General features: G+C 33.2%; 1 protein-coding gene across 2 annotated transcripts in view; it reads right to left on the minus strand.

Moving 5' to 3' along the window:
- Window positions 1-22,048, minus strand: part of LOC145289986 (uncharacterized) — a 188,790-nt gene that overhangs the window by 8,948 nt on the left and 157,794 nt on the right. For both annotated transcript variants that reach the window (XM_080136453.1, XM_080136454.1), the window contains exons 7-11: window positions 19,146-19,554; window positions 12,486-12,540; window positions 10,470-10,595; window positions 2,571-2,746; window positions 845-943 (exon numbers count right to left, since the gene is read on the minus strand). In XM_080136453.1, the coding sequence (XP_079992579.1) occupies window positions 845-943; window positions 2,571-2,746; window positions 10,470-10,595; window positions 12,486-12,540; window positions 19,146-19,554 (865 nt within the window). The remainder of the gene's footprint in view (window positions 1-844; window positions 944-2,570; window positions 2,747-10,469; window positions 10,596-12,485; window positions 12,541-19,145; window positions 19,555-22,048) is intronic.

Raw genomic sequence — 22,048 nt, forward strand, 5'->3', positions numbered from 1 at the left:
TCGGCTGACAATCATTCAATGGCTCTTGGCCTTGATGAGTGATGACTCTAATAGTAAAAAAAAAAAAAAAAAAAAAAAATGGTACTTATGCAGTATTCGACTCGGATTTTTTGTGACTTTGACACGGGTGCGACCGACAGTTGACGAGAACAGATGACAGTTAATGAGAAGTCGAACGGTGATGGCAGACACAGAAAAACTTAAATAACAACATACAATAACAAAAAAAAAAAAAAAAAAAAAAACAATAACAAAAAAAAACAACAAAAAAACTATCTTAATTTTAATAAATGATTTCATCATATAATAAACATAATCATAAGCATAAAAATATGTAAAAAAAAAACAAAACAAAAAAAACATTAAAACTTCTTCGTCCAATTTATTTACAAACTTGAAAGTCGTCTGCTGCTTTGATTTCAAAAGTCCTATTTTCATTGACTAATAAAAGCCCTCATCTAAATGTTTTTAAACATAAGAAGTAAAAATCCCCAAATTTATACCCCCCCAAACAAAAATTACATAAATACTTAAAAAACAAAAAACAAAATAAACAAAAAAACTTTAATAATATGATTCGTATTTTTTGTGGTTTGTTTTTTGCCGGCAGTTCTCAACAGTTGTCGGTCGCGTTTGCAATCAACGCTCACTCAGCTTCTTCTGTCGGTTCTCATCAGCAAAAAGCCGAATCAGATGATGCGTAAGTACTAAACATTTTTAAAATATGCCTCCATAATGAAGTTATACAAAAAAAAAAAAAAAAAAAATGATTAAAACTGTGTTCTGTGTCAAAAATCACGTTTTTTTCCTTAGAATTTCGGAGAGACTTTTTTTTTTGTCTTACCTTCAGTTCTGCAGTGAGTTTCATTTTCGCATTATCTACCCGCCTATGGAGATCATCTGTGTCGTGTTTCAATCTCGTGGCTTGTATGAGAATGTTATTCTGAAAAAGAAGTTCATTTTGCTTATATACATTTACAGACATTTGCAGACTAAACACGGCTGGTAACGACAAGGAATTTAAAACTATATAACATTTTGGGTTTGTATTACTGTATACTATTACTATAACATGTTTATTCAGCTCGAAAAACATACAGTGTTTACCGATGTATTGGAAAATTCAAGATGGCGCCGCACTCCCTCTTTAGCACGGTAAGTTTGGGAAAAGGTGTTTTAAATAAAATACTAGACAAAATACTATTAAAAACCCGTCGAATATATGTCAACTCCAACCTATGTCACGGTAACATATATTGAGCAAGTTTTAACAGTATTTTATCCAGTTTTTTATTTATAACACCTTTTCCCAAACTTACCGTGTTAAAGAGAGAGTCAGACGCCATCTTGAATTTTCCAATACATCGGTAAACACTGTATGTTTTTCGAGCTGAATAAACATGTTACATTGAATAAAAACACGAAAAATATATCCAGTTTGGTAGAAAAGTAACTTATTTTGCCTTTGATAACATTTATTTGTTATATATTTGTTTTTTGACAACTTTTTCGAATCTATGTGTACAGTAATACAAACCCGGAAAGGGTTAAATTCCATCCAAGGAATCATTAATTCCCAATTTCTGAATATCCAACAGTTTTTTATCATCGTCCAATAATATATTCTGGCAATTTGAAGATTGTCTCATCAATAGAAGGTGTAATATTAAATGAGCTTCAATCGTACCGAACCTGAACCCTCCAGATGTTTATCTGTGGGATTATCTCCAACGTACTGTCTCTAAAAAATATTCCTCAAACTATTCCTGAACTAATGAGGACCATCACAGCCAAAATCAAGGTAATGCCAATAGATGAATATGTAAGAGTTATTGACAATTTTGTATGTCATATTCAAGTATACTCGTCATCGAAAAAAAGACTGTTTGAAATTCAGAAATAAAACTTGATATGAATTTTCTGTTTTTTTTTATCCCATATTTTCTTTCTTTTTTCTGTTATCCCATATTTTTCCTTTTTCTATTGACCCATATTTTTCTTTCTTTTTATGTTAAGCCATATTTTCTTATTTTTTGTTATCCCGTTTCTTCTTTCTTTTTTCTGTTGCCCATATTTTCTTTCTTCTGTTAACCCATACTTATTTTCTTTCTTCTGTTAGCCCATATTTTCTTTCTTTCTTCCTTTTATTACCCATATTTTCTTTCTTCTGTTAGCCCATATTTTCTTTCTTTCTTTTATTGCCCCATATTTTCTTTTTCTTTTATTGCCCCATATTTTCTTTCTTTCTTTTATTGCCCCATATTTTCTTTCTTTCTTTTATTGCCCCATATTTTCTTTCTTTCTTTTATTGCCCCATATTTTCTTTCTTCTGTTACCCATAATTTTTCCCTATGTATTTCTTTGATTTTTTTAAAAATTATTTCAACATTGGATAACTCCCAAAATGGTTAACATGCCGTCAAACAGACAAATAGAAAATGACAATATTTAATATTTATTTTTTCTATTCTAAAATTAATTTTTGACTAAAATATTTGATGAAGTTTTTCGATCAATTTTTTTTTTTTTGCCCGAGACGTTATTCAACAACAACCCTAAATAATGCCTACCTTTTCCGAAGGTCTCTTTGTTGACACTCTTGCCGGCTTCTCTTTTGGAGGATCTAATGAAGCAATAAACTTTCGGTGCATGGCATCCAGCTCCTGGCGCAATTTATTGCAATGGTCTTCAAGCGGGCCTGTCTTTTTCTTCTCTTCGTAGTATCTTTTCTTCCAAATATCCCGGGCTGGTTAATCCGAATAAATAGACACAAGAAACAAAACAAAGAAAACAAAACAGTATAAGTAAAAAAAATACATTAAAAAAAAAAAAATCAAAATTTAGGAAATATTTACTTCTTAAAATTCTGTTGAAATTTTCAAATCCCAAAGCACTTAAAGAATTACTAAAACAATAAGTAAAAACGTTTTTTGTTTATTTAGAAAATTATATATCAAGCGACAAAGAATAATTCGTTGAGAGTGTCTATGTGCTTATTTTTTATTTATTTATTATTATTATTTTTTTTTTTTTTTGCTTTACAGCATATAAACTAGTGTTGGTACAATTATTCAGAATCGGAATCGGGAATCGGAAAAATCGGGAGATTTGGGGGTATCAGAATCGGAAAAATTGTTGCCTATTTTCTGATGCCAAAACGATTCGGTGCAAGTCTATAAACGGGCCACAACAAATCTTTTTTACAATAAAAATCTGAAAAAAAATCTTTATAATGTACGTACTTGTCACTGCATGAAGATGTCATATTCCAAAAATGACGTAAATCGATCAAGTAGTTTTTTTTTTATTTAAGAAAATCAAATATTATGAGACATTTTATCAAAGAAAAACTTCACGCCATCTTGTTTTTGAATGATACACTGCTAGCGACACCTATTGGGAATGTTCGGAATATAAGATCAGCAAGGGGCAGACAATCGACTTTCCACGCTCTAGAAAAAAAAACTTGGAAAATTAAAAGACATTTATAAGTTTTTGAGGATGTTGAAAACGAAAATAACGTTTAAAAATAAAATTCCAGCAAACGTGTAGTTTCCAATATATGAAGAATTTTACGTAAATTGCGCACCCACACGTTGATGCTCCTTCAACAAAAATTCGGCATATGTGTATTTCAGCGGCGTAAATTGAAGTTTTACACTAGTGGTGGCCATAAAGGGGGGTCATCATTATACGTTAAATTATTATAGAAAAGTGATCCCCCACTTTCTTTAAACAAACTTCTTCATATCTTGGATTTTTATTGTAAAAAAGATTTGTTGCGGTCCGTTTATAGACTTGCACCAACGATTCTTTTAATTGTCCTTTTTTATTTGATTTTGTTTAAAGTAAAATCTTCCATTGCTGGTAATAATGATAAAATAATAAACATTTATTGATTTTATAATATCAGTAAAGGTAAAATCGATAGATCATCCTCCACAAGTGTATTTTGATGTTAAGGAAAATATCTACATATTTAACATGCTTTTTGTGAAGATCGGGGAAAATAACAATCTTATAGTTAAAAAATTAGAGATTTATAAAGAATCAGAATCGGTAATTGTATCGGAATCGGGAATTTAGCACGGAATCAGTAATTGTATCGGAATCAAGAAAAATATTGGAATCGTCCCATCACTAATATCAACCCTTTTAAATTACTTAAAACTGATTCCAGTAATTTTGGAAAAAAGTTTTATGCTTTAAGTTCTTTACATATTTAAATATTTATTCATGATATCTGATTTGTTTTACGGCATGTCAACCCTTTTTAAGTTATTTAATGTTGAATCCAGTAATTTTGGTAAAAGGTTTTATACTTCCAGTTCTTTATATTTCAAATATTTATTCATGGTGTTTGGTTTGATTGTTTTGTAGAAGAAAATTTTTGTTTTTGTACTTTATTTTGCAAATCATGGTCGAGTTTTGCAAAGAGAAAGAAAAAAATCTAATAACATTGATGTTTGGCACAATTTAGGCCAGGAAGCCAGTATCTTCAGACAGCCTGTTTTGGTAGCATCAGAATGCCTGTATAAAGAGTCTATTGTGAAACAAGGGTTGCACAATCACTAACTACACTTCTTTTGAACCGGCATTGCTTGAGTCAAGTAGCAAAACGGCTAGAAACAATGCTGAGATAAATAGAGATTTATCCTTCCCATACAGCATCTGATAGTCCCAAATGGTCCCTCACTTTAGTGCTAACCAGATTGAATGTTGCTTAACATTGTTGGTCTAGCAGAACCAGTGTATTAATATGATTATGCCGTATATTGTTTATTTAAATGTTTATAATAGTTTTTCTTTTGAGCAAATTGTTTGAAACTTGATAGTGTGACTGTAAGGATTTTCTTCTTTAATATGCCGAAATCATTTAAGGTAAAAATAATATTGTTATTGAAGAAATTATTTTCATTATCGTTAAATTATTTTTAAAATAATGCACATAGAAAAATGGTGCTTAACCATTACAAATGAGATACTGGAATAAGTATCAGTACACGGATGTAAGTCTCCCAACGACTGGTAAGGGTCTTTTGTTCTTTCCATTAGGAAAGTTTAAATGTGTTTAAAAATAAATTAAAACAAAGAGTTATCATTTCATAAATTGTTCAGTGAGTTTGAAATACAAAACATCACTTATGGTCATTGCAGTTTCAGATGGTATAGAGTTAATCATCACTAAAAGGTTGGTTGGTTGGTTTTGTTTTATGGGATATCAACCCTTTTTGGGTTATTTAATGCCGAATCCAAAGATTTTGAAGAAAAATTTTATAATAGAATATATTTGTTGTTTTCAAGTCGGTTTCTATTTGACCCATAGTTAGGACCCTAACATGTACTACTACTCCGGGTCAGAGTGGACCTGGGAGCAATGGTAATTAAAGGGTGGCTCCACACTCCTCAAAGCCCGCAAGCTGGGACCTCATCACTGGATATAGTTTAAGGTCATATCCAGTACCTAACTAAAAGGCCGCACAGCATTGTCTGATAATGAATGAAGATTCCCTGCCCTGAACCCCATATTAAAATGTTCATAACATCCTGTAATTTCCAAGTTTTCCTTTTTATTTATATTAACGTCTTTTATTTACACCACCGTTTTACTCTTCTTCTCTTATGTCGTTGCTACGACTGCCACAGCTCCAACTTCTCCAGTTCTTTCTTCTTCTTTATTTACATCATTTATTTATTTATGTCATATTCTTATTCTCTTTTACACTGCTGTTATTACTACTACTTCCTCTATTCCCATTCTCCTATCACTTCTTGTTTCATTCATTTTTCCTTCCACCATCTAAATCAGTGGTTCCCAGCTTTTTGTTTTTTGGTCCGCACTCCTCAAGAAAGTTATTTCAAAACCTTGCACCCACTAAAATTTATATTGTGTTCAAGGATAAGTATTATGAATTTTGACTAATATTTTATCATTTTGGAAAAAAAACAAAACAAAAAAAAAACACCATTTGCCAGGCAGTGCTGCAGTTAAATACATAGTTGAATAATTAATCACAATACTTAACCCTAAGATGAAAGCAGGAAGTTAGTACACTGAAAAATAAAAACAAACAAAACACACACACACACACACACACACACACACACACACACACACACACACACACACACAAAAGAGTAACATATAGCTAATACCTTAATTTTTTTCTAAACTTTTCTTGCACCTCTTGTATTTTATAATGGTATCCCGGAAAACGCTGGATAACCTAATTGAAGCGATGTGGTTGCGATTGTCAATGTTTATTTAACAAAAAATATTTCAATAACAAAAAGGAATGCATTGAGAAAAATGTTTAAATTGCAAAAAGAATGTATGGAAAGACATATTTACAATAATATATTTATAATGAAGGATTTAGACATTTCAGTTCAGAAACGGTGATGTTGATAAGAGATTTTGAAATTTAATTATCAAAACACTAGGATGGCCTGGACAATAATGACTAACAGGAATCTGACGTCAGAGAAACGAACTAACAAACAAAGGATTTTATATACTTTCATGGGACAGACCAGGCAGAGTTAGTCTGTCAGAGATGCAGGGTTGGTAGCCACGAGAAGAGGTTGGCTTTATTAATCGGAAAGCATTCGGATGGAGAATTAGAGAAGATGTAGTAAAAGAAAAACAGGTGTGTATTCCAAGAAACAGAAGAAATCGCAACTATGTCTCCAGTTGTTCGATCTTCTTGCAATAGATCTCAGGGGTTTTGGATGCAAAGAAGTCTGTGAGAGATTGGCATAAGTCTGCTTTATTGCTGAAGGATTTTCCAGGGAGTGGAAGAGGTGGTAATCAGATAGCGCAAAGTCAGATGAATAAGATGAATAGCACCAAGTCTGTCACCCAAGTTGCTTTATAGTATCCCTGACCACTCGCGTGAGATGCAACCTGGCATTGTCATGAAAGAAAAGCACACCTTTGCGATTCACCAGTGCTGACTCATTCTGATGCAATTTCTGTTGCACACGTTTCAATTGCTGGAACACTTGGAAGTTTTGTATAGAACATACTTTCTCAATAGGGATGAAATTCATCCCCAGGGGTGAATTTGAGGTACTCGAGGGGGGGGGTGAATTCTCAACCCATTTATAGTTTTAACTTTACTTTTTCTTGTTTTTATTTACAGAATTCAGAGCCCATCGTGAGTATCAAAAAAAGAAAATATGATCATTCATTTATTTAATATGGATTCACATCAGAGAATGGAGAAGAATGGCCCCAGTGTGTTATTTGTAGTAAAGTTTTGACAAATGATTCTCTGAAACCAACAAAGATGAAGCAACATCTGCAAAATGTTCATCCTCATCACAAAGACAAGAACAAAAGTTTTTTTTTTGAACACCATAGGAATGTTCTCAAAAATATGAAGCTGTTTTAAACAGAAGATTTTAAAGAAGAAAAACAAAAAGTTATTAAAGCTTCGTATATCATAGCACTTGAAATAGTAAAGCAGAAAAAAAAAAACAATTAGGGAAATTTGATTCAGCTTTGCACTCTGTAAATGGTTGAAATTATGTTGGGAAATGAAAAGAAAAATTGCACTGGTTCCATTATCTCAGTACTGTTCAAAGGAGGATAAGTGATATGTCCACTGACACCAAGAATCAAGTTGTACAGGAGATCAAGTCTTCAGCATTTGGCCTATTTTCAATTCAACGATGAATCAACTGATGTGGCATCATGTTCCCAGGTGATTTTGTTTGCAAGGTATGTTCACTCAGGTTCATTTAAAGAGGATTTTCTCTTTTGTTCTCCTCTTTAACTTGTAATGGACCAGAGTATAATACCCTAGCTCGCTACAAGAAAATAATGAAACGAATGGAATTGAAGGAAACAAAGACGTCGTTTATTTGCTGTTGAAAGAATGAACGTTTTAGTTATAACATGTGTTCATGTCCGCGCGTATGTAACCAATGTCCGTTGCGGGGTTGGTGTTGTAGAAGAATAGGAAATGTGGGTTCATTTCAAGTTCGGGTCACTATCGTTTGTTCGCGCGTGGGAATTGAAGTGAGTGTTGTAGTGGAAATGAGAATCCAGCATGTAGACAAAGAAGAGGATATTAGAGTTGTCATCAGTTAGTAGTCAGCTACGCGAAGGTGTTCTCAGGCACCAGTAGTAGATAGAGAAAGAGTGTGAATGTGTACATACGGTCTGTTAGCTCGTGCCCCATACATAGTTGCAGGGGTGTTGACACGCGCGAGCGTGCGCCTCCCGAAAGGGGGGCGGCTGTTTAGCCCAACCTCTCTGGTCGAGAATTGGTCATAAAAAGGGTTAGAAACAGCTTGTCTCTTTGTTTTATACTCGTTTCTGGTGGTCATTTGTGCATGTGTATAATTCCTTAGAAAGCGGAAGTGACATCGTCCATGTGTGCGCTCGTGTGCGCGTGTCTGAGTACATATGTGTGCGTTAGTGTGTGTGTATATACCGTGAATGTGAGTGTATGTACGCGAACGTGAATATGTGTACATGTGTGGACGTGGGTGCGTATGTTTGTGTGCGCGTATGTATATGACATAGCTTGAAATGTGAATGTGTGTTTTTGTGTGAGACTTGAAAAAGGCTCGTACAATACTCCCCTTCCTAGGAAAAAAAAATACATGCAATGTATATAAACTAACTATCAAGACCTCAGATATTTTGGAGGAGGTTTCATCAGTTTTTGAATCAGAAAATCTTTCATGGGATAATATCAGTGGGTGTTGTACAGATGGTGCACTTGAGATGTTAGGGACAAAATCAGGATTCCAAGTATGTGTGAAAAAAGTGAGCTCCAAAAGTGAAAGACCTTCATTATATTACTCATCATCAGGCATTAGCCTCAAGAACACTTCCAGCTCTACTAAAAAAGGTTTTGGATCAAACAATTCAAATTGTGAATTTTGCCAAACACTCAACACAACTTTTTAAGCAGTTATGTACTGATATTGGTACAACCCATCATTCACTTCTTTTTCACACAAATGTTCGTTGGCTGCCAAGAGAAAATGTAACTGAGCGAGTATTTGAGCTAAGAAATGAGCTCAAATTATTTTTGAAGTAAAAGGTAAAATGGAATTTTCTGCCTGGCTGAGTGATCATGCATCTTGCCTATTTGGTTGATATATTCGAGCAGCTGAATAAACTGAATCTTCAGATGCAAGGAAGGAATACACATATTATAAAAGTCGTAGATGCCTTGAAAGCTTTCATGAGCAAGCTTGAAAACCAGAATGGAGGAATAAATGTAGAAAATGTCACTGTTTGAAAAACTGTCATCCATTCTTGATGTTTGTAGTGAAGACAAAATTCTTCCACAATTTGTAAAAAATGAAATTTTGCACCACTTGAAAATGAATTTAGACAATATTTCCCTGAACTTAGTGAGAATGAGTTGGATTTTGTAAAAAAATCGATTCAAATTATTAGTTGAAAAATTCCTGATAATTATCAAAATGAGTTTTTGGATCTAAAAAAATGATTTAGGAATAAGAGATATGCTCAATGAGAAATCAATAACAGAATTTTAGCCTCTGATGTGCGATTCTTACCCAAAAGTATCAAAAATAACTATCCATACATTGCTTCCATTTGTTTCAACATATCTTTGTGAATCAGGCTTTTCAACTCTGTTGCAAATTAAAACAAAGCAGCGTACGTAATAGATTAGAGGTAGAAAATGACGTACATTGTACCCTTTCAAACACTCATTCACATATCCCAGAATTGGATAAGAAAAATAATCACAGGTTCTGTCAATCGATGAACTTTTATCGTCTGAATAATATAATTACATTTATAATATTTTGTTGCGCTATTGAACATTTTTATTACATTAATGTTAGTTTGGCCTGTTAAGTAGTTTATCATAAAAAAAATTTTTTTTAGCTATTTTACTTTAATTCAATTTTTTTTTATATCAATCAATATTTTCAATTTACATATAATTTTTAAAATTTTATTATAAAAATAATTCATGTAAAGCTGTAAATGTCAAATCTATTTTGGAAAAAACTAAAAAGATTTTTAATTATATTTGCATATTATTTACAGTGCACTTTTTGAAACAGGCAATGTTGGAAAGGACGGAATATGGGGGGGTTGACATTCTTACAAATGGTGAAAGGAGTGCATGGGCCAAGCAAAGTTTAGAAGCCCTGGTATAGAGCTCACTTTTCATTACTGGTAAGCACTCGATTGAATAAGGATGTGGTACAGTGACGATAAAGCAGCGATACACAGGCTGCCACTTGTTGTCCCTTGTGGATTTCCAACTGCAATTGCAGAACCAACGCGTTCAGTTTTTACATGTTACCTAGGCAGGTAAACTAATTGTTTCATGGGAAACAGAACTTTTTGGGTTACATAAAGTAAAATATAAGTATAAAATGTTTGAATTAAAATTCTGTTAAAAAAATAATAAAATAATAATACATTTGATAAAGTCTAAAATAAGTAAAGAATGAAACCTTACCATGGTTTCTTTTGTTTTGTGATCTCGCTTGGAGAACTTTGGCACGTTTTACTAATTCTTCCCTTTGCCGTTCTTTTGCACGTCTCTGTTCTCGAATGGTTTCCAATTCTTGAGAGAGTTTTTCACCTGTTTTTTTTTTTTTAATTTTTTTTAAAAAAAAGGAGAAAATAAAAATATGAGAAAATGTCTTGTCTGCTTCATGAAATGTTGACGAAAAACTAATTATTTATTAGTCGTAATTTTTACATTAATTATCTTTTAAACTTTTTTTTTCTTTAAACCACAACTTAAAACAATATATGAGCTCAACAGCTAAAAATATGACCACTATTTTTATGCATACGTGCCTCCATACATTACATTTGGCTTTATCGTATAGATTGAATTGAGATTTGAAGGCGATGACAGCAGTCAAAACATCAAATTTCAAATTTATTAAACTTTTCTTTTTTTAGGAGGAGGGGGGAGGTATAGGAGTCATCATCATTTTTTCTTTACCAATTAATGAATAATGATTAAAATCTCATATTTATTTAAAGTTCTTTTTTCAAACAAAGTCTTCTACCAAAATGTTTGATTCATAAATTAATTAATTAAAATTGTTAGTACGAATAGTTCGGTTTAATGACTTTGTTTGATAAAAATTCAGTATGGCGTGATGAAAAATATAAAGGTATCTGCAGCTTCTTTCCAATTTTCGGATTTTTACCATGTCAAATCACATTCCAATTTCTTTTGACGGATTGCTTGTTGCTATTTCTTCTGATGAGCTAAGGGCATAATAGATTCACTGATTGATATAATAATTAAGTGATTGATTTTGCGCTATGAAACAGATACTGTAAAGAATTGTATAAGTCAACTGAATTAAAGGAATAAATTATAAGATGGTCAACATCATGAATTTTGGAATATAACTTTTTGTCATTGATTCTGTATATTGCTCTGTAATTACATTGAGCTTCTTATATAAGAATTGATATATATTATAAGAAAATATATTTCTACAGAAATATATATATATATATATATATATATATATATATATATATATATATGATGATTAAATCCTTATAATTTTTACTGTCATGTTCAAATTTAAAATTCTAATGCTACTCTCCTGAATGAATATGCATTCAAATTAAGTGTTCTGCGGAGACAAAATTCTTGCAATTGTAACAGAACACAGACACGCATACAGCTGCTTTATGTAAATGCCGAGCCATGTGCAAAGTGACATCAGAGTAAGAAAAAAAGAAAAACCATAAAATGAATGCATGCACACACCAACGAGCATGTTAGTGAAGATGATCACGTTAGCGACGTAGGTGATGTCACAGCCGTAATGAGAAGTCACGCATGATGAGAGAATGAAGCTTACTTCTTATTCTCCCATCATGCGTCACGTCTTAAAACCTGAAACAGGAGTTAAAGCTCTTTCTTATTCTTTGTTTCCTTTGTGTCTGAGTCTACAATGTGTTGGGCCCCGAGTGTCTACATGTTAATGTATGTGTAAACGTGGATAACGTTACAAAATGAAGCCATTTTTATTCAGTTTTAAATCTTAATTCCAATGATACTCATTTGAATAAATGTTAGTTGCTCAAAAATCAACCATGAATCCTATATACTTTTGCTTTCAGTCATAGACGTTATATTCTTACTTTTTCAATTCTATAATTCCAAAATTTCAAGTTATTAATAAAATAAAACATAACTTTTGCTGTTTTGAAATATTTATCACCAACACAAACCCCATGATATTATTGTAGAATCCCCCAATACAAAATTCTTCATTCATTTAATTTTTTATTGAATTTTACTTTGGAGAAAGTTGTATTGCATAGGGTTTTGTTTGAAATAGCATTCTAAGACAGACTGACAAACAGATGAACATACATACATACATACATACATACATACATACATACATACATACATACAGATAGTGGTGATAAATTTTTAAATTCTCTGAATGTTAATGATTTTGGCTAGAAAAATCTTTTAAAATCTTACTTTCTTCTTTTCTTTTGTTTTTTGTGACATCGGATTCTTTTGTGTCTGTATTGTTCTGAAAGTAACAAAAGTTTTTAAAAACTTGTGATAAGAACGAAAGTAATTTAAGTATTCACAAAACTGAGACAGAGATATCATGAAAGTCAATTGAATGTTCCAACGTTCTCGCTTCTACTATAATCACCTTCGATCCTCCACTCTTCAACAACCGTAATAGTATAAGAATTAAGATCAGAGGAAAGGAAATCTATGTATCTATCTATATATCTATAAAAGTAAAATTGTCTCTGTGTGTGTCTATCTGTGGGTATACATTTACCTACCAATTTACTCTGTCAATTTTCAGTAGAGACTCGAGATTTGACAAAAGAGGTATTGAGATTTGGGAAAATCTTTTTACTCAGTTCTCGGCCAGAAATTTGGCTGTCAAGGAATCAAAGTTCAATGATTGGACCTTTGAAAACTGTACCAAACTCCTCCGCTAATTTTAGGTCTAAACACTTGAAATTTTAAATGCAGGTTCCTTGGGCATGGCTCCAACTTTTTAACTTGATTTGAGCTCAAAACAATAAATTTTAAGGAGTCAAAATTGGGGACAAAGTTAAAAAAAATTGACCTCTCAGTCAATTTTTAGCCTAAACATTTGAAATTTTATATAAAATGTATTCAGACATAGTGCAGGCTTTTTAATCGGTTTTTGGCTGAAAATTTGGCTACCAAGGGATCAAAGTTCAAAAGATTTGACCTTTGCGGTCTCTAGCAAACTATTCAGCAAATTTTGGATCTAAACATTTGAAATTTTACATAAAGAGTATTCAGACATGCAGCAAGCGTTTTAATCAGTTTTGGGGCGAAAATTTAGCTGCCAAGAGGTCAAAATTGAATTTTGAGTCTAAACACTTGAAATATTAGATGTAAGTTACCTGGACATGAGTCAATCTTTTTATTTTGATATATATATATATATATATATATATATATATATATATATATATATATATATATATTATTATATACAATCTCTCACATTCTGAAAATCATGTATATATATATATATATATATATATATATATATATATATATATATATATATATATATATATCAATCAGAGGCATAGCGCAGGGATCTTCCTTACCCCCTTTAGGAACTATAACTGCTGACTGCGGACGAGAAAAACTCTTTCTTTTCCAGCGAGATGTCAAAGAGAGCGGACCTGTTTCCTCACTCTCTCTCTCCGCCTACACCGGTATCGACGGTTCCCACTTGGGAATAACTACCGGGCAAAGGCAGACGAGTTCTATCCTAGCTATATCTTTTTGGCATCTTGCCCTTACTTCAATAAACCTTGTCCTTGTAAGTTTTACGAAGTCGTTTGTTCGTTTATTCAGTAGCTTGTGTTGAAATATTTATTTTATTAGGGAGTGCCCCAAAAGCATTAACTCAACTCCCTAAAAAATCACCAGTACATTTGTATAGTGCCCTGTAATATTGTGGTCGAGCAAATGTCAGTAGAGGTTAAGTTCATTGTCGGACGCCATTGCAGTTTCATTTTCTTTCTTTTTTTTTTCAGGACCTCACGTGCATTTCGAGGCAGCAATAATAATAATAATAATAATAACAATAATAATAATAATAATAATAATAATAATAATAATAATAATAATAATAATAGCACTTATGAAACGAGCACGTCATAGCAGAATATAGCAGTAACCTCATTATTCCTTGTAAATAAATTAATTTTAACATATTTCGCCTGTGTTTTTCCAATTCTTGGTACCAAACGCAAAAATATAACAGTGCCAAGTTCAAATCAAGTTTGTTCTAAAGAAATACTTTAATCAACCCCACATCTGACCTTATGTCTAACTTTTGAGAGAGAAGGTAGATATTTTTCCAGTCACTATGGCAACCAAGTCATAAAAAGTAACATCAGAGGTGGAAGAGCGATGAAGTTCTTTTGATTCCTGTTTCACTTTCATTTCCAAATAAATATCTGAGCCATAAAAAAGATGTTATTGTTTCATTGAATGCTTTTGTTACAGATGGTTAACCAGAAAGACAAAGAGCTGCTGATGAATCCAGCAAGTATCAAATAAAATTTCTTATTATTGCAACACATGTAAACAAAGTCAGACAAACGAAAAAATGGACAGACAAATAGCTATCCAATCTTTATTTTGTAAAGCAGAATATAGATAGAGTGACCATGCATTCAAAATACTGCAGATATCAATTCAGCTCAGCTGCTGCTACTATCAGATATCAATAAATTTAATATCTTTTTTTTTTGTTACAAAAGAGACATCACTTATTATGGTCTGAAGGCCACTCGAGAATAAGAGTTAATGAATGTAAGGTGGTAGTTTAGTAATCATTAATGGTTTAGACTGAATAGAATTTGTATTATTTAAGGCAACGATTTAAGAAGAACTTGTTTACATTAGACTTGAAGGCTATCATATTGTAACAGGCCGGGAAACAGGCTAATGGAACAGTGTTCCACAGGCGGCCAGTTCTAGAAAAGAAGCTTTGTTTATGGAATTTGTGTTTAGATTTAGGCACAGATAGAGAGTTGGGAAAATTGTTGATATCTACATTAATGATCTTCCAAATCATATCCTTAGATCATTCATAGACATTTATGCTGACGACACTTCCATCCATAATTGCTGGTCTCGTCTGATCCATGCTTGATGGGAATTCATGAGAATTCTGGTCAAATTATGCAAGAGTACCCAATTGAGGCTAGATGGGTGTCAGGGCAATTATGATGAAAAGAAAGAAGCTTGGTTTTCGATGCATTAAAATTAATCAGCCACCCTTTTTCCCATTGCACCACATGCTCAAGATCAGAAAAGAGAGAATCAGAAAGATCTTGGTCATTGTCGACTTTTGAAGTGTTGCCATAGATTGTGGTGTTATCTGCATAAAGGTTTATGAATGATCTAAGAATGTGATTTGGGAGATCATTGATGAAGATCAAAAAGAGAGTTGGGCCCACAATGGAACCCTGAGGAACGCCAGCATTAACACTGTGAACTACTCTAATAAGTCTATCAGACAGAAATGATTTAATAATTGAGAAGACATTTCCAACTATTCCATAATCTTGAGAGTAGACCTTTATGCCATAGTAGACCTTTATGCCATACCCTATCAAAAGCCTTGGATATGTCAAGGGCTATTGCTCTAGAAATGAAGCCCTTGTTGAGAGATTCACTAATCCTGTGTGATATTACAGTTAGCACATCAGCTGTAGATCTAGCAGAACGAAAACCATATTGCATGTCACTGAGTAGGTTATTTCTGCTGAGGTGGTTGATCACCTCTCTATTTATCACAGATTCTAGCAACTTATTCATGACACACAGGAGACTGATTGGTCTGTACTGAGAAGCAGATGATCGATCTCCAGAACTTTTAGATACAGCGCAGACTGATGAAGTTTTCTAGGGTGTTGGAAAGCATTTCTCCTTAAGGTAACATCTCTGAAATGATTGTACACAAATTTGTTGTTTATGTTGAATTCTTTGAGTGTATGTAAATGATTATCTTATAATTTTGTTTATTTCATGTATATATATATATATATATATATATATATATATATATATATATATATATAGAGAGAGAGAGAGAGAGAGAGAGAGAGAGAAAGAGAGAGAGAGAGAGAGAGAGAGAGAGAGAGAGAGAGAGAGAAAATAAAATGGAAAAGTGGACAAACAACAAAATATAAGGCCAAATCCTCTCCAAAACGTCATTAGTAGACTAATATTTTTTATTAACAAAAACTTCTTCAGAGTGAAAAAAGAAGGCACTTTAGGTACCTTTTATATGAGACGAATTTTAAGGATAAGTGAATAGAAAGAAACGTGATAGATATGAGGATGGTGGAGGAGAAGGTGAAACAGGGTTTGGTAGAATGTATGGATATCATAATTCATTGAACTAGAGAATATGGGAAGTAGCTCACTATGACACGAGAAGGAAGAAGATGTAGGTTACTAGGCATTTACAGACTAGCCGAACGTGATTGTCCACTGGAAATGCTTAATAAATCAGTTAGATTTCTTGTCTAACTACACTGAAGAACTGTGATACAGTGAAAGAATTTATGAATAACTGTATATATATATATATATATATATATATATATATTAAGTTTGTTTTTGAAATATGGTTACTTTCAATGTATACCGTTTTCATTTAACAGGTCTAGATCGTTATTTTAAAACCAGTCCCCGTTAATCTTGAGTTAAGCTCAATGTATCTATTTAATAGGTGCAGAGCATATATAGTGTAAAATTTTGTTGAAAATTCAAAACTCACGTTTTCTTTTTTATAACCTTCGTTTATTTCCTGGATTTTTTTTCCATTACAGCTGTTTCATTAATGGGTAGGCAATTTTACGATTTATGTGTCCATAAAAATATCCTGTCCCCACCAACTTCTTCAGATATTTATCCATTAGATTTTTACAACAGAAGGTATATTTTTAACATGCTGAACGTCATATTCGGATAAAAAGATTTCCAAAGCCATGCCTCCTCACTTCCTCCATCTTTTGGTTTTATGTGAAGATAATCTTCCAATTTAATCCGTAGTTTCGTATTTTAATTTTTTATTTATCTTTTATTTATTATTTATTTTTGTTTTAATTCCCCCCTTTTTTATTTGTTTTTTCCAATTATCATATAATTTTATATAATTTATTTCTACATTTATGTGTGTTTATTTTATATATATAGATTTTAATCTAACTAATTGTGTATATAATGTCGTTATAAAGTTACATAAGATAGTGGCTAATAGGCTAGACTTAATAAATGTGTATGTGACATGTATTGTTGCAAACGTACGGTATTCTGGTCCAGAGGGGAATTTCTGCAATCAAATTATTATATATAGGATAGGATGAGAAATCTGCATTAATTAAATTATAATATTTATGCATATTTTACAACCGGACAACGCTGAGCAAAGTTGAGTGACCTGCTAGTATATATATATATATATATATATATATATATATATATATATATATATATATATATATATATATGTATATATGTATATATAGTTTGTTATTACTATTTTATTTATACACACTGATAATTAAAAAATATATTATGCATATATATTTTTCCCCAGTCTTAAATGAATTCAGAAGAAATCCTCAACTCTAGATTAAAACTCAACGGTGAGTGTTTTTTTCTTCATATCATCAGAAATGATAATTTATATATGAAAAATATAATTATTGACGTAATTCTATGAATTTTATATGAATATGAGTGCAAAGACAGCCAAAGCATAATTAGTTTTCTATTAGGTTGACTAGAAAGTTCTTGCAATTTTTAAATTCAGATGAACATATCTCGGCTCAAAAAAAAAAAAAAAAAAAAAAGTAGTAGTCGGAGAGTATGGCGGATGAGGCAAAGTTTCATAGGCCAAGTCGTTCAACTTCTGCAGAGTTGATTTAGCATTGTGCGGTCGAGCATTGTCATGGAGGAGAATTGCGCCTTTTCTGTTGACTAATGCTGGGTGTTGTTGTCAAGGTTTCTGATTCATTTTATCCATTTGTTGACAGTACTTCACCGCCATAATGGTTTCGCCTGCATTCAAAAACTTGCAATGGATGAGACTGATTGCAGACTACAAAACAATCAGCATGACCTTCTTTTGATACAATTCATACTTTGTGAAATGTCGTAGAGCTTCGCCGGCAACTAACCACTGAGATGAGTACCACCAATTGTCATAAAGAACCCACTTTTCATCACAAGTCACAACTCGGCCGAGAAATGGATCATTCTCGTTGTGTAAAAGAAGGGAAGATGACACTTCATAACGGTATTTTTTTGGTTGTCATTCAATTTGTGAAGCCCCCCCCCATTTATCAAACTTTTTTGTCTTTCCAATCTCTCCCAAGTGGTTGAGAAATCGTTGTATACATTATGTCTGATTCAGAAGCAAGTTCTCAAACAGTTGTGCATAGATTGGCTTCGACTAAGGCTCTTAAATGATCGTTGTCAACATCCAATGGCCACCCACTTTGTTCGATCATTTTCAAGACTTTTGTCGCCGCCACAACATTTCTTGAACCACCATTGTGCTATGCGTTCAGTAGTGATTCCTGGCCAAACGATTCGTTGATATCATGAGCTGTTTCAGCAGCTTTTCGGCCTAGCTTGAATTGAAATAAGAAAATTGTATTAATTTACTTTTTCAATCTTGTATTCAACGTTCTGAAAAGAAGACACAATTGTTTTAAGACGATTGTAATTTAAACAATTCGATAGAGCGATTAAAAATGCTCTTTAAAATGATATATAAAGTAAAGGTATTATAACGAAAACTTATTTAAAAATACATCATTTGAAATTAAAATTAAAAATCCCACAAGAACTTTCTTATCAACCTAATATCATTTTTCACAGAGGTGTATACTATTTTGTTTAATAAGAAGTCCGGAAATATGAAACGATGTGATCACTGCATAAAAATATAACAAAACGTTTATAACATGATACACTATCTTTTACACTCACAAAAAAAATAAATAATCGGAAGTCATGTAGGATTTAAAATCCATGATTATGGAATAATACGATCTTTCAGAAAGCCTAGATCGAGGTAATAGTTACTGAACTCACCGTGAAGTTTGATTCTGTGGGCCTCTTTGAATCCCACTTCGGATGCTGTGAAGCTATTTCTCCATCTTCATTCATCTGTGTTAACTGTGCTTCTTTGGCTGCAGCTTCTTTGGCTGCAGCTTCTTTGGCTGCAGCATCTTTGGCTGCAGCATCTTTGGCTGCAGCCTCTTGTTCTGCTGCAGCTTCTTCGCGTTTTCGCTGCTGTTCAGCCCTCAACCAATCTGCATGTTCTTTCTGCTCCAGTTCCAGCTGCTCTTGTGCCTTACGCTCCCATCGTCGCTTTTCCTCCTCTTGTCTCTGTCGTGCGGCACGTTCTTCTTGTCTTTGACGTTTTAATTCTGTTTCACTCACCAGGGGGAGTTGGTGTTGCTCCTTACCAATCTGTTTCAATTCTCTTTCTTCCTGAGACCTCCAAAAGATATGAGAAAAATGAAGAAAAAACATATTATAACAAAAATAACGATCAACATTTTTATACTTTAGAAATAGTAAATTATAAATTTATTAGTTTACAACGTAATCACGTTGACATATCGATTCCCATTAGATCACCAAAGTTAAGCAATCTTGAACCAAGTCAGTATTAAAATGAATAATCATTTAGGAATACCAGACACTGTATGTATTTGTTGCTTATCTCGGCATTGTTTCCAGTCGTCCTGGATTTCTCTTTGCCATTGGCATCAAGCAGTGCCAATTCAGGAAAGGTGTGCTTCGGGAATATGTATCCCTTGTTTCACAATTACATGCACAGTTTCCCTCACAGGGGGTATCCATTGTCTCCCAAAACTGAACAGAAACCATAAAATTACTAGTTTCTACCTGCTTCTTGGCTGGTTTTGATACAATACCTGGCTATGTTAATTTCCATCTTCATGTAGCTTCTATCGATTAAAGCTTACGTATATTGAGAATATATAAAGTATAAATACAGTCTTAGTAAGAAATAAACAGTTTAATATAACAATTGCTATTTATTACTCATAAGAACTATAATAATGATAGTAGCATTTTACAAGCCTAATGGAATCCCAAAACCGACAAATATTTGAGCACGTATTTCATGCAATTGATATGTGTGTGTGTGTGTATGTGTGTGTGTGTGTGTGTGTTTTATTCAGGGAAACTAGTGTTGATTAACTCAGCCTTGAACACTCAGACAAATGATACGAGCACAAACCGGCACCAGTCACAAAATTCAAACCCATCCAAACAAGAAGATCGAATGTCAAAATTGTTAACAAGAGGAAAAGTGCTGCCAGAGTGTAGATTTTGCCATCCCAGCAGACCACAGAGTGAAGATCGAGGAGATGGAGAAACTGGCCAGAGAGCTCAAAGGAATATGGAAGATGAAGAAAGTCAAGATAACACCACTAGGAGCACTAGGAACAATACCCCAAAAATTTGAAAATAGAATGTTAGAGATTGGAATCAGAGGTACGGCTGAGAAGATACAATTGATAACAATAATAAAAACAGCTGAAATATTAATGAAAACTCTTGAGTGTGGAAACCAACACACAGGAGCTACAGGTATAAGTCAGTCATACAGAAATTGCTTTAGAGATAAAACACAAAGGGACATCACATGGAATCATGAAAACTGAAACAGTATGATTGTAAGTTAACATCAGTGTACCCCTACTTGCACCCTTCCCTCGTTTTTTTTTTGTGCGTGTCGCCATAAACTGGTGCCACACCAAAAGGGTCAAGGAGGATGGAAAGACCCAAGAGAGAAAGTACTAGCCAGACCTTCGCTGGATGAGTGCAAAGGGGACTGGGGCCTTGGGGGCTTATTGCCATCCAAATTCTAGTGAAGACCAATAGTCACTGCCAATGAGAAATCAATGGTAAGCGGCTGTTGCAATAATGCAAATTAGGTGGGGAGTACTGGAAATCTGGTGAGACTTGTCACTTAAACTCCAGAAAACATTTGTAACTGTGCATACTATGGTCTTTTTCGTGTTGGATCTTAACCGAGGGAGGTCGGGTCTTTGCATAAGTTTATATTGTAGTCCTAGGTGGTTAGGCCTGAACATTCAAAAAAGTCCTATGATGCAATTTCAGTCGTTTCCACAAAGACAAGATTGATATGACACTGTATGCAGTTTAAGAATTCACTCTCTCTTTTTCTTCTGCTTTCTAAGATCTTTCAACTTGGTTGATTTTCTTTAAGTTAATTTATAAATAATAATAATAATCGACGCTGATTTTGGTTGTAGTTTTCGTATAAACATTAATTATTTACAAGAAGAGAAAAATAAAAATAATTATGTACACTTTTTCACAGGAGAAATAAAATAAAAAAGAATAAAAATGTTGATTATACTTTTCTTTTTCTGGTAGTTTTCGATAGTATTCAAACGGAATTCTCTTCTTTGTTTTTAACTTCAAAGGTTTTAATGCTCGGTCAATGGACGAGTGCTTTCATATGGGGTGCGGATGGGACGGTGAACAGTCTCCCCAAAGCTTCAATTTCTTCAATGACTTGAGCTCAACTGATTTTCTTTGCTCTGTAACTGCTTATGTATGGGAGGAGTGGATGGCATGCGGGAAAACCTAGGCCTCTTCTCTAGCCAATCCCCCTCCAATCCGTTATAATCTGCTTCGCCTAATTGGATAATCATCCACCTCCCCTATACATCCCAATTAGATCATTTTCTGCAGAACAAGTCTCTTATCGACAGTTCCCACGACCAAACGATTTTTGGCCTTGACCAGCCCTCTAGCCCAAACAATGGCTAAATACTTCCAAAAAATAATTCCAAAGAAAAACAATATTGTTAAATATTCTCGAATTTGTTTTTTCCATTACAAAAATTATATTTCACATCGGTAACCAAGCCATATCTCTTTCCAACCAGCAAAGTCACCTAACAGTCCCCAGGATCTGCCATTAAAAT

The sequence above is a fragment of the Euprymna scolopes genome, chromosome 2 (genome assembly GCF_053919585.1).
Source record: "Euprymna scolopes isolate OS-2025 chromosome 2, ASM5391958v1, whole genome shotgun sequence".
Classification (NCBI taxonomy): Eukaryota; Metazoa; Mollusca; class Cephalopoda; order Sepiida; family Sepiolidae; genus Euprymna; species Euprymna scolopes.